The 13,447-nt window shown below is 37.2% G+C and overlaps 3 protein-coding genes across 3 annotated transcripts; 1 reads left to right on the top strand and 2 right to left on the bottom strand.

Annotated features, from left to right (window-relative positions):
• Nucleotides 1-4: 4 nt before the first annotated feature.
• Nucleotides 5-2,455, bottom strand: MONOS_12866 (uncharacterized protein). Its single transcript, XM_067865521.1, has 2 exons — nucleotides 2,315-2,455; nucleotides 5-2,204 (listed from the first exon to the last, which is right to left on the bottom strand). Exons 1-2 carry the CDS (start codon nucleotides 2,361-2,363, stop codon nucleotides 190-192), a joined length of 2,064 nt encoding a protein of 687 aa, XP_067725070.1. The 5' UTR covers nucleotides 2,364-2,455; the 3' UTR covers nucleotides 5-189.
• Nucleotides 2,456-2,652: 197 nt separating this feature from the next.
• Nucleotides 2,653-8,744, top strand: MONOS_12867 (uncharacterized protein; the record flags this gene model as incomplete). The annotated part of the gene is made up of 1 exon (XM_067865522.1): nucleotides 2,653-8,744. The coding sequence occupies one exon, from the start codon at nucleotides 2,653-2,655 to the stop codon at nucleotides 8,683-8,685; it is 6,033 nt and encodes a 2,010-aa protein (XP_067725069.1). The 3' UTR covers nucleotides 8,686-8,744.
• Nucleotides 8,745-9,431: 687 nt separating this feature from the next.
• MONOS_12868 (uncharacterized protein) lies at nucleotides 9,432-13,312 on the bottom strand (the record flags this gene model as incomplete). The annotated part of the gene is made up of 2 exons (XM_067865523.1): nucleotides 10,219-13,312; nucleotides 9,432-10,099 (listed from the first exon to the last, which is right to left on the bottom strand). The coding sequence occupies exons 1-2, from the start codon at nucleotides 13,055-13,057 to the stop codon at nucleotides 9,432-9,434; spliced, it is 3,507 nt and encodes a 1,168-aa protein (XP_067725068.1). The 5' UTR covers nucleotides 13,058-13,312.
• Between the last annotated feature and the right edge of the window lie 135 nt (nucleotides 13,313-13,447).

The raw sequence follows: 13,447 nt of genomic DNA, 5'->3' as shown, positions 1-13,447 counted from the left end.
GACTGTCTTTGCAAATCTTTATTTACTGAAGCAAGCACCGTCATGTATTATGATTTAAAAAAATAAACAAAAATAAAAAAGTTCAACTAAGGATGTACAACAGCTTATAAAAACAAATCGGATAAAAACGTTTTTAGATCAAATAAAACGTATTATAAAAATATTTTTTTTCAATTATTTAATAATTTTTTAATTTCTGAAGGAAAAGAATGAATTGAGCTCAGGAGGTTGTGATGGTGAAGGTGCAGGAGAAAAGCGGGGCACGGTGAATGGAAGTGGAGTCGAAGAGAACAAGGGAGATGATCTGAGTTTATTTGAATACGATGAATTCGACGAAGACGAAGACGAAGGAGACGGGAAAGACAAAGCAGAAGTGGTTCTGGAAGAAGAATGAGAAAGAGAAGATTGGCAACGCGAAGCGGTTGTGGAAGCATTCAGCGACGCCATTCCAGTTGAAGGAGTTAAGATGCGATTGGCGGTGTGTGGCGAAGAATAAGCAGAATTTAACATCGAAGCGGAACAAGGGGTGATTGGTTTGGTTGAAAGAGACAAGACAGAAGAGGCTGAAGAAGAAGAAGAGGAAGAAGAAGAAGCAAAAGAAGCAGGAGAATGAAACAAAAGCGACAATTCAGACTTGGAGTGCAAAGTGACATGAGGCGGAGACAAAACACGTGCTGACAGTTTTGCCTCGTTTGCCGGCGACATTCCACTCATTTCCTTTCCGGTCTCATTCAGCTGCTCCCCTTCGTCTGTCTCTTCTCCTCTTTCCAGAATCCTCTGCTCATTCTCCCTCTTTCTTTCTCTTTCTCTTTCTCTCTCTCTTTCTTTTTCTTTTTCTTTTTCTCTTTCTCTCTCTTTCTCTTTCTTCATGTCGTGAATCATCAGTGCAACATCAACCACGTCTTGGTGATGGCGAAGCTCAAGCGCTTTCAGCTGCTCTTCCAAAATGTCTTCGGCGATAATCCTGCGATGATGTGGGGAAAAGGAAGATGAGACTGAAGATGAAGAGGAAGATGATGAGGAAGATGAAGAAGAGGAAGAAGAAGAATTTATTGAATTTGTTCCAAATGTTCCCGCATTTGCAGCAGGCTGCTGACGAGTGGATGTTCGATAAGCATTCGGATTGCCAAGCAAAGTTGCTTTTGTTGGCAGCATGTGATGAGGCAATTGAGTATTCGCTGAAGAAGAATAGTTTGTTGATTGGAATGCTCTTGATGATTGAAAAGATGAAGAAGAACAAGAAGAAGATGATGATGAAGCATCAGAAGTTTGATTTGAGCGCTGAGAGCGAAGCAGCGTTGGGTTTAAAATTTCTTTTATTCTCCTCTCGTCTGCCTCTTCTTTCTTCTTTCGTTTTATCCCCAGGCTTTCAACTTCTTTCTCAATCAAGCTCAAATTGTCCATCAAAATTTGTTCTCTCTTCTTCCTCTCTTTCATTGCCTTTGCATCGCGTTCATCGTCTTTTCGGACTTGCGAATCGCTTCTTTCTGATGTGTATTTTTTTCTCCTCAGATTGTCATCTTCAGGTTCTGTTCTTTGAAATTTCCCATCTTCCTCTTCTTCTTCAACATCTGTAAGTTCTGAATATTTTGGTTCTTCAGGAGGATACATGCAATCATTCAGCAACTGCGATGAAAAATAATTCAAAACTCTTTCAGCCTCATTGATGTCCATTTTTGATAAATTGAAGCTTTCTGTATGCTTTGAATTATTAATCCCTTTGCTTTCAAAAACTTTCTGGTTTTGATCTTTTTTCGCTTTTTTCTTGAACTTTTCATTGATTTGCTTTTCTCTTTTAAACTGTTGAGCATTTGACATTTTACTGCCTTGAACTGGATTGCTAAATTGCTGAAGCTGAGATTTCAAGACCATTTGTTGGTTTTTCTCTCTAATAGCTTGACTATATTCGCGTCTCCGCATCTCACTTTCAATTTTCTGTTTATATTCTGGAGTGTCTTTTTTTATGCCAATTCCTGGTTTGATCTTAACTTCAGCAAGCTTTCTATAATCAGATAAAGTGTAGGGCTTGTATTTCAAAGGTTCTTTCTTTTGTTTTGCCTCCACATTTTCTAAAATGGTAGCATCAACTTGATCAACAAAATCTTCATCATTTGAATCATTTGTTTCAAATTTTAATTGCGCAGAAGGCTTTGGCTCGTTCAATGAAAAAGATAAGTCCAAATCAGTGTCAAAAATACCAAAATCTTTTAATAAGTCCATAAAAGATTTTGCATTTAATTTGAAGCAAAATTTTAAAAAAGGTCAAATCATTTATCAGTTAATACAAGTGATAATAAGAAAAAATAGAAAATACCTGTTAATCCAGCATGAGTTGATCCAACATTCATCTTTCTTGATGACATTGCAGAAAAAGCACTTTTATATCAATAGTGCGCTTAATAAGCTAATTTGTATCGTAGTAAGTCAGAAAATAAATATTGTAATATTAACAACTGCCCATAACAGGTTTCATTTCCGTATTGAAAAATATATTACTCTTTGATCATTAGGTTTTAAAAGAAAAATACATATATTCTGTTAAGCAAAGTGTTTGCCATTTGTAACATTTGTTTTTTCATAAATTCTAACTTTAAGAAACAAAATTTTTTGTTAAAGACTGACTTTTTATCCAATTTTTGCAACTCACCAAGAATGTCTAATATCGAACATGCATCAATTGAGTCAAAAACTCAGCAGGATGATGATCGAAAACTTGATGAGAAACAAATCTTACCACCTGCTAACTCATGTTTTTCGCCAACTAAATCCGGAAAGCTTAGAGAATCATCAAATGATGATTTGTCATTTTCTGAAGATAAAGTTCAAAGACCTTTCACTCCAGTCCGAAGAATTTTAGTCCCCTCTCCTTCAATGCTTGCATCATATGATTCAGAAACCGATTCTACGCCAACTCCTTCTGAATATAGATCTTTTTATGAACATGAATTTGAAAATGATCAAACTGAAAGTGAAAACGAATATGACCAAGATGAACTTTATAATAGAATGCCAAAATTAAATAAAGGTGAACCTGAAGATGAGCATTTTGCAAAAACGAACAGTATTGATGATGAGAACGGAAAAAAACATTTTCTCTATCAGAAAGACTATGAAACAGATGATCCCGTTCGATCTATTTCACATGATGACATAATTGATGTGATTCACAATGAAATAGATGCTTTGAAAGATGTGATAATATCAGCTTCTCCTTCAAAGGAAAACTCGGCTGTTTATTCAAAATCAAAATCTAATTCTTCTGATTCAGATGAAAGTTTTGAAGATAAACCAAAAATTCTACGAGGCAAAGTGAAAGGTGAAACAAATGGCAAAGAAAAAGAAAAAGACGATGATTTTTCTGATGAAGATGACACTTCAGAAAATAAGCAGGAAGAAAGATCGCAGTTCACAGTATCTTCTCATCAAAATCGTGAGACGACGAAAAGTCCAAAGAAAAACATTAAGCAAACGCAATTGAATGAAATCACACAAAAGAATAAGAAAAGAAAAATAAGAAAGAGAACACATAATGATTCAGAAGATGATTTATCTTCGCAAAGCGATGAAGAAGAAAGTAAAGAAAAAGAGGAAGAAGAAGAAGATATTGAAAACGAAAACAATCAGCCAAAAACTGAAAAGAACAGGAAAATAAGTCATTCAAAAGGAATTGAAAAGAACGATAAGCGAAATGTTATTAGAAAAGCGCATGAAAGAATGCAATTGAAAAAGATGGAAAAACAAAGAAAATCAGAAAGTGAAGAAGAAGAAGAAGAAAAAGAATATTATGAAAATTCTGAAAGATTCGAAGAAAATTCATCGAAAGAGGAGAAATCGACAGAAATAGAAACAGAAACAGAACAAAGTTTGGATGATGATAAAGAAAGTGAAAGTGAAAACTATAAAACTGAACGATATAAAGAAAAATATAGAAAAAGCAAAAAGCTGAATATGAAAAATGGACAAGGGAAAATGAAAAAATCAAGCAAATTGATAGAAAATGAGAAAAGCAGCAAACAGAATTCTGAGTCAAGGCGAGTAAATAAGAAAGAAAAGAAGGAAGAAAAAGAGAAAAAAGGAAAGGGAAGAAGTGAAAAGACAAATAAATCAAGAAAAAGAAATGACATAGACAATGAAGAAAAAGAAAGCGATGACGAAGAAAATTATGACGATGAATATGAAGAAGAAGAAGAAGAAGATGATGATGATGATGATGACGAAACAATTAAAGTCCAAAAATCTAAAAAATTAATTTTGCCAGCAGCTCCGATTGCAGAAACTGCATCTTCGCCTCGTTTATCTTCTTCTTCTCCTCCAAAATCTCAAACAACAAAACTTCAACAGAACTTGGCTTCTCAACCATCTTCTCGGAAAACTTCGGATTCTCCTGAAAATTCATCGTCATCATCATCATCTTCTTCTTCTTCTTTTGCTTCGCCTTCTCATCCTCTTCAGCTTCCTCTTTCTCTTCCGCTTCCTCTTCCTTCCTCTTCTGCCACTTTCATTTCACCTTCCACATCATCCTCACGATTCTCTTCCTCTTCTCCTTCTCCTTCTTCCTCTCCTTCTTCTCTTTCTCCTTCCTCTCGCTCTGCTTATTACAACGCCAATGCTTTTTCATCCGCCTTTTCTTCTTCTCCTTCCTTTTCTCGTCTTCTTTTGCACTCCTCTTTTTCTTCGTTTGATCCAAAATTCATTTCAATTCAGTCAATTTTGTCTCTTCTCTCTTCCATTCCTTCTCTTTTCACTTCTTCCCTTCCCTTCTCATTTTCATCATCTTCATTACAATCATCATCATCATCATCTTCTTCTTCTTCTTCTTCTTCTTCTTCTTCTTCTTCTTCTGTTTTGTCCTCGCTTTCATCCTCACTTTCCTCTGTTTGTTCAATCGATCCATCAATTCTGATTAAAATTCCATTTTCTTTTTATTCGTCTTCTTTCTATTCCTCTTTTCCTGCTTCCACAAATGAACCTTCTTCGTCATCATCATCTTCTTCCTCTTCCTCTTCCTCTTCCTCTTCCTCTTCCTCTTCCTCCTCCTTCTCTTCTTCTTCTTCATTTTCCTTCACATTCCCTTCTGTTATTGGTGTAACTCCTTTTACACCTCCTTTTTCCACTCCTCTTCTGCTTGCTTCTTCAATTCAACAAAAGTCCTCCAATTCAAATTCTCCTTCAGCTTCTTCTTTTTCACTAATTTCTTCGTTGAAATCCATCTTTTTTAATATTTCGCCATTTTTGTGCCCAAAACATACAGAGACATTCAATGAAGCTGATATCAACAGGGAAACTTCAGACTATTTGAATGAAAGCGAAAGAAATGAAGACACTTTTTCTTCTATCCCTTCTTCATCTTCTTCAAATTCACCATCTTCTTCTTCTTCTCTTCTGCTGTTTCTTCCATTTGCCCAGCAAAGAACAGTTCTTTCTCTTCTCCTCCATCTTCTTCTGTCCGAATCTCCTTTTGCAGACGATGAGCATCCAACAATAAAGCTTCCCTCATTCATCCGCAAAGTGGAAGAAAAAGAAGAAAAAGAAGAGGCAAAAGAAAAAGAAAAACTGAACAGCAGAAGAACAATCAAAAACGATGATACAAAAGAAACTGAAATCAGCAACAATGCTGAAATATCATCTGCAAATGGTATGAATCGATTGACAAACTCTTCTTTCCCTTCTTCTTCTTCTTCTTCCTCCTCTTCCTCCTCCTCCTCTTCTTCTTCCCAAGCATTCATTTCCTCTGATTCACATATGCCTTTCAGACAGCGTCTTGTTTCAGTTCTGCTTGAAATGGCAGACGAATACGAGATTAAAAGCGAGTGGGCAGCTGACGAGGCAACAGAAGAAATTAAGCAAAGAAGGCTGGCGAAGTATAAACTTGAGAAGGAAAAAGAGAAAATGCAGAGGAAGAAGAAGGAAAAGGAGATTAAACAGCTGCTGGCATCACAATTTGGTGTGTTTGAAGGCGAAAGGAAAGAAGAAGAGAAAGCAGAAGAACAAGAAGAAGAACAAGAAGAAGAAGAAGAAGAAATTGAAGAGAAAGACGATCAAGACGGAGAAACGGATGAAAATATAGAGAAAGAGCAAAAGATTGGAGAGACAAGAAACAAAGACTATGGAAAAGAAGAAAAAGAGGAAGAAGAAGAAGAAGAAGAAGAAGACGATGATGAAGGTGATGATGAAGACATTTCTTTGGAAAATAAGGTGTTGATGTCGCATTTGCTGGAAAGCAATCCAATCACCAAAGAAGAACTGCACAGCTGGCGCTTGTCTTTGCTCAGTTCTCTTTGTCTTCTCAGGCTTCTACCTTGTTGTGCATCTGTTTCTTCTTCTTCTTATTCTTCTTCTGCTTCTTCTTCTTCAATTTTTGGATCTGCCGTTCCAACACGTTCTGATCTGTTTTCTCAGCCAAATTCGCCTCGTCCACTTCCTTCGTTCATTTCACTCCCTCCTTCGCCTTCATCTCCTTCATCATCAGCTTCTTCTTCTTCTTCTTCTTCTTCTTCTCTTGCTTCTGCCTCAACACCAATTAAATACATTTCTTCTTCAGCAACAAGCACTTCTGCTTATTTGTCTCCAAGTGCCACTCCACGCAATTTTGTGCCATCAAACGCAATTCTTTCTTCTCCATCCACTCAGACTCCAACAAGAGCTGTTTATGGAAGCGTTCTCCCGCTTTCTCCGTCGACATATTCACAAATTGGTTCACAGCCGTTTTATGCAAATTCTTCTGATGCTTTGCAAAATTCTGCTTTTTCTTCTTCTTTCGCTTCGTCCAACCAGCCAAACATTCACTTCCTTTATCCAGAAACAAACACTTCCGTGAAATTGCACCTTCTTTCGTTGCTGTCAAAGATTAGCAATTGTCTGAAATTTGCTCCTTTGTCTCTGTTTTTGCAGGAGTTCTATGCGCACAACGGATTATTTGTGCTTTCGTCACTCTTGCTGTGCCAATCGGTGAGTGTTGTTTCGGCTGCAAGCGGCATTCTTTCCACGCTTTGCCTCGTTTCTGAAGATTCAACAAATAAAAAAGAAAGCAATCAGAGTAAAATGGCTGGAGATTTAGATCAATCTGCAATTTCTTCGTCGCCTTCTTCGCTTCCTTCCAACACTTCGCGCCTTTCTCCTTTTTCAAATACTCTTCCACAATCAAACAATCCATCTTCATCCCTCACACTCCCCAACAGTCAGCCTTCGTATCATTCTACTTTGCAATCATCTGCTTTTCCTTTGCCGCCAGCGTCTTCCAGATCTCCATTTCACTCTGCTTTTTCACAGACTTTTAGTTCATCCTCTGTTTCTGGCAGCACTTCTCCTTCTTTCATTCGTCAGCCTCAGCCACTTCATCATTCATTTTCTTCTTCTTCTTCCTCCTCCTCTTCTTCTTCTTCTTCCTATTCGCCTCTTGCGCTTCCTCCTCCACCCCCTCCTCCTCTTTCTCCAACAATCAATTCTTTGTATTATCCTTCTCAATCACTGAAATCAAACACATTGTCGTCGCTCACTCCATCCACTTCTTCTTCGTCTTCTTCTGTTGCAGATCCAAAAAAAGCCTTGAGAATGGAAACTGCTTCGTCCCTTGTTGATTCTTCATCTCAGGCATCTTCACTCCACTCGCTCTTCAACACATTCACATTGCATTCTTGGTTCCATGTCATTCTGTTCCGATGTTTGAGACGTTGCTTCCGATTCATCACGCTTCGAAAGAAGAGACGTCTGCTGGAATTTGTCGATGCGACCAACAAAGAAATTGCAAAAATGGAGGAAGAAAAGGAAGAACAAGAGAGGAAAAAACAATACGTTTCAATGAGCACAGAGGGAGATGATGATGCTTATGATGGGTCAGAAGGGGTTTCCGAATATAGCAGTTCATATTTGCAAGAGCAAAGGAACGAGGGAATGAGAAAAAGCTCGCCTCGATCGGATATTCGAAACAAATCTGAACGAGATACCGTTTGGAAGGTGGATGACCCCATCCGCACAAGAAGAACTGAAGGTGCTTCTCTTTCGCCTTCTTTGCTGCTTGTCTCGTCAAGAAATCCTTCTGTTACCTCTTCGTCGCAAGCGAATCTTACACATATCAAAGAAATTGAAGAAACAGTTATATGTTTGCTTGTTATTTTGCAGAGAACAACGAAAATTAAGCAAGTTACAAGTTGGCTTCCAACAAGAGAAATGTTGTTAAGACTTTTAAACGACAGGATAAAAAGAGATGAAAAGGAAAATGCAATCAAAAATGAAGTGATTCGAAGAAAGAAAGAAGTTTGGCTGAAATGCATGAGTGATACTTCCATTGATGATGCAAATAGAAATTCCTTAAAGAATGAAAAGGAAACAAGCAAAGGAATGGAGAATATGCAAGCCACACATGTTGAAAGATCAAACGAAGAAAACAAGAGTAAAGAGAAAGACTCAAACAACGAAGATGATTTGTCAATGAAAAGTGGACTGAGAGTCATTATTTCACAGAAGCTTAGTGAAAGATACAAGAATTTACGAATCAAAAGAGATGAAGGGATTACACAAGACAATTCTGAATTCTCTGTGGAATTCAAAAATTCAAGTTTGAAGAAGAAATGGAAAGGCAATGATGGCAATGAAAATGGAGAAAACGAAAGAGAAGAAGAAGAAAAGATAGAAAACTTGATTCTTCGAACAATGAAAATTGTAATGCAACAATTGAACAAAAAATGAATCTTTTAATTGCTTTTTTATCTTTTAATTATAAATAATACTGCAATAAATGTGTAAAATAGCATTTTTTTATTTTATCTTTCTTCCTTATTGAAAGTTAAAAAACAGAATTGAATAAGTGTGATGATTAATTTTTTCACTCAAAACCAATTTTTCTGTTTCAAATGCACAAATGGAATCAAGTATAATCAGACTCTAATTACATTTATAACTCCAAAATAAGAAAAGAAACAGAATTCAAACAACAATTAAAAGAAAGAAAGAATATTTAACAATTATAATTGAAATGAAAGCGATAATTAACTAAAATACTGTTTGTTCTATTGAATGAATATATTCAAAAGAGATACCGTGTGATGAATATCTCTTTCAAACAAAAAAAACTATTCAAATAGAAATATTACATATCACAGGAGAATTTTTGTTGAATGTATTTTTAAAAGGATAGAAGAAGAGTGAAGCTCTTTGTATGCAATTGAAAGCTTCTTCAAAAACATATCACACAAACATTACCATCTTTATTCATCAAACAAAAACTACATATCAAAATATATATGCTTTGCAAGCATTTTTCAAGAAGACAAATACATAAACAATCAAATGAAAATGACACACCCATAAATTAATAAGTACCTTCACAATGAATAACCAACCATTTCTTGCATCACATCATTGCTTTCCATCTGGATTCTCTTTCTCTCTTCATCCATAAGAGGCTCTCTCACCATGCTTCGAAAACGAGAATTTTACCACTTCTTTTTGCAGCAGCCACAGAACAACTTCCCGCTGAATATGAATTCCACAACAGGTATCAGCTTCCCCATATAATTCAGATACGCAAATGTTCCTCCCAATGCAGTGATCAGTCCCACAGCAGAGGTCTTAAATGATCTCGTTGTAACTGTCATTGTCTGTGATAACTCAACACACACATCCGCACCCACACTCAATGCAAGACTGATATCTTCACTCTTCACTTGAGAACCAGGTTTTATTGAAATCTTGTTTGCTTCGTTGCCCATGTGTACAATATGCTTCCACTTGTTCTCCTCACACTTACTAACCATCAGCTCAGCTACAACCTGCGTTTGTTCTCCGCCTTTGAAAATATGTGACGGATCCCCATCAAAATGACTTTCTGCTTGCGACTGGTACGAAGAGTCAATGAAGAAGTACCCTTTCTGCTGTGTTATTCCAGAATCAACTGAAATGAACCCATCGATCCCATAAAAGAACGCATCTTTCTCTTTCGAATAGAACGACAGAAGTTTTGCTCTTCTTTCAATCGTATCAACACTTATGTTTTCTCCTGAAAGTCGAATTGAGCAGTCTGTTGTTGATGCGAATAATTTGTTTGGAGACGGAGATTGACTGCATCTTGGCTCGATAGCAACCGGCTCAGTGGGATAAATATCTGAAAAGTTTCATTTTTGAAACAGCAAGCAAAGCAGATTATGAAACAAGAAATATAAAAACAAGTAATTTTTCAGAGATAAACTTTAATATTTTTTTTAAAAAAATATTACGGCAAACTTAGTGGGTCATATGAAGTTTTTCCAATCCCAAGAAGTGGAGAGCATTCGCCTTGTGCTTCAGCAGACTTGTCTTTCACACCCTTTACACATTCCCCTGAATAATCTCTCAGCCGAATTATGAACTCCATCTTTTTGTTGGTGAATTTATCCAGCGTTATGTTCTGGATTTTTGAGTCAACATAAATCCGATTCTCAAGCGTGTTTATCAAAAAGAATAGCACAATCACAGCCGCAGCTGCACCAACCACAAAACAAAAGCCAATAATCGAAATGCATCCGCCATAACTCGTTTTCCTCACAATCTTCACTGCTTTGTGAGTTTTCTCATCGAGTTTATTCTTGTATGAGTCTGAATATTGATCAATCTTATACAACTTCTCGCGTGTAGGTAGGCAAAAACACACAACAGCCACAATCAACCCAAGAGTCAGTGAAACTCCATAAAACAACACTGTGAACATCGTTTCTTTGTTCGAATTTGGATCATACGATTTAGGCTGCTCCGTGCATTTAAAAGGCTCTCTCAGTAAAGTGTTGTTGCTCGCGGCTGATCCAACAATACAACTGCTGTTTGGCTCACAGGCGAAGCAATTGCTGCTTCCAGCCGTTGGTTGGTATGTGCCGTCTTCGCAAGGAATACAAGAGCTCTTCTCTCTTCCAGAATATAACAAATAACTTCCAGCTGGGCATTTTTCGCACTTCGTTTGGTTGAAATGCGAAGAATATGTTCCGCTCTCGCAGAGAGTGCACTGATTTGTGTTTGTGTCGAAAAATGATCCAGGAGAGCAGCCAGAAAGATGACTTTTCAATTTGATTCTTGTAAATTTATTTGTTGCAATAGGCAACGGAGTCATTCCCTCGCTCACTGAATATCCACCAAAGCAATACAGCGAATCGATCATAAAAGCACAGCTGCCATGCACCAAAGGAAAATTAACTGCTTCTCTTCCTTCGTCAAATTTGTGTGTCACATCAATCACTTCACCGTATTCATCGAAGGTGAACATTGATAAGAACGATTTCTTGGCAATGCCATATTCCTCTCCTCCCACAACAAATCCAACTTCTCCATCTCCAATAACAACTCCAGAGCTGCCAATAGGGAAATCAGGCCCCAGCAGATAAGCCCATCCTTCAAAATAAACTGCTGTTTGAAGTGGATGAGTTAAGCAGCAGCCCAATTGATTCACTCCGTTGTCTCCTCCGCAAACAAAAAGATGAGGAATTGGTTGTGCATTTCCTTTTCCTTTTTGTTTCTTCAATGTTTTTTCTGAGTTATGTACCTTTTTCCGAGTTCTGTTGATGCTTCTGGTGTTTCCAGTCGAATCATCGTCGGGAATATAACTTTTCACGAACACAGTTGGCCTTTGGATGCTTTCGGCCAAGAACATAATTTTATGCCACTCAGATGTTGCAAAATTGAACGACCAGATATCGCTTACAAGCTTCTTGTTCATGTCGCAACCTCCAACAATATACAGAATTGACTCATATATTGTGGCTCCAGAACGGCACATTTTCGGAGGTTTGTTGTCTCCTTTCACTTTTATCTTCCTCCAAGTACATGTCGTTTCGCTAAATTGCCAAAGATCATTGCTCATTGTTGTAAAGTCTCCATTGCTATTGTAAGTTGCTCCGCCAAACACAAAAATTCTTCCATTCGATGAAACAACGGCTGCTTCCGCGACCAAAGGAACTCCATCGCTGTCAGGTTTGATCAAGCCTAAAGGAAACCAATTTTTCTCTGACAAAAAGTATGCCTTGCTCGTAACTTCCATCTTGCTAAGTTCAGCATTGTATCCTCCAATAACTGCAATTCTTCCATTCAACTCTGCGACTCGATGGTAAACTATAGGAAGTGGAATATAATTATTCATCTCTGACAGCACATCTTCGTAGTTGCTCTTATTTTTCTTATGAAAAAAGTGCGCAGTCGACATGTTGCTAGAAAAAGGGCAAGAATTAAGCTCGCGATGCGACGCTAACCAATTTTCTTTTGACATTAACAAAATGCCGTTTGTTGCACCAAATTCGTCTTTTCCGCCAAAGGTATAGATAGTTCCTTCTTCATCCACGGTGCATGATGGGCCAAATTTTCCTGAGTTAAAAAAATAAAAATTAATTTTATTCATCGTTAGATTTTTAGCGTAAGGGTTAAGTCCAGCGGATGTGAGATTCAAAACAAATAGTTTATCTATCGGACTTGTCATTGCACCTTCCTTTCCGCTCCATATAATTCCATAGCATTCCTTTTCTGTAACATAACTCGTAAATCCAGCCCAAAAAATTGATCCAAGAATATAATCATCGTAAACAATTTCAATTAACTTGCAATCATGAGGATTTGAAAGTTTTATTCTGTAAGCATTTGGCTTGTCATCAATATTATTTGTCAGACCTCCAAAAATAAACAAATAATCTTTGAATATGCATGCACCTCCATCACGAAGCGGTGGTGGATTTTTTTTGAGATCATTTTCCCGCAAGCAACTCCACAAAAATGTCTGTTTGTCCAGTTCCCACAAGTCATTCAAAAGTCCATGAGATCCTTGTCCTCCAAAAATATATACATGAGATGATGTTTCTGCCTTGCAAGGGGCATATCTCTCGCAAGGTGTTCTTCCTGATTGCGGGAAGACTTCCCAAGAGCCCCTTTCAAAATTATATGAAAGCAACTCTTTTGATAGTCCACGACTACTAAGGCCTCCCCAAACATATACCTCATCTTCAACGCAAAATGATACGCACATGTATCGATCAGGAAGAACATCAAGAGAATAGGTTGGCACTATATTCCACAATTTCCGGCTCAAATCAAAAAAATATGAATCTTTCATGGCAATTCCATCACGATCCCTCCCTCCCTCCTCCTATGAATAATCCTTTTCTTTGTGGGGTATTGATGTACTGGATGAATGAGCCTTCGCGTGGATATGGAGGAGAGCCAATGTTTGGTACGCTTTCAACTTCTTCCACCAAATCCAGATCTTCGGAATAAGCAAGTTTCACATAAAATGCAATAAACACTCTTAGAGGCATAATGAAATTTACAAAAATTGCGTCCGTTAAACGCATATTACATATTCTGAAAAAAAAATTAAAAGTTATGGAATAATTGCAATCTTTTTGAGAAAATGATCATTCACAATCATTCGTGTTTAATTTATCAAAGCATTTAGTGGTAATACGACATCTAAAATTTTTGATAAATGAAACTTTCAGGCTGG

This window comes from Monocercomonoides exilis (genome assembly GCF_001643675.1).
Source record: "Monocercomonoides exilis strain PA203 chromosome Unknown scaffold30-1206723, whole genome shotgun sequence".
NCBI lineage: Eukaryota > Preaxostyla > Oxymonadida > Polymastigidae > Monocercomonoides > Monocercomonoides exilis.
This window is presented reverse-complemented; position numbering and strand designations above follow the sequence as displayed.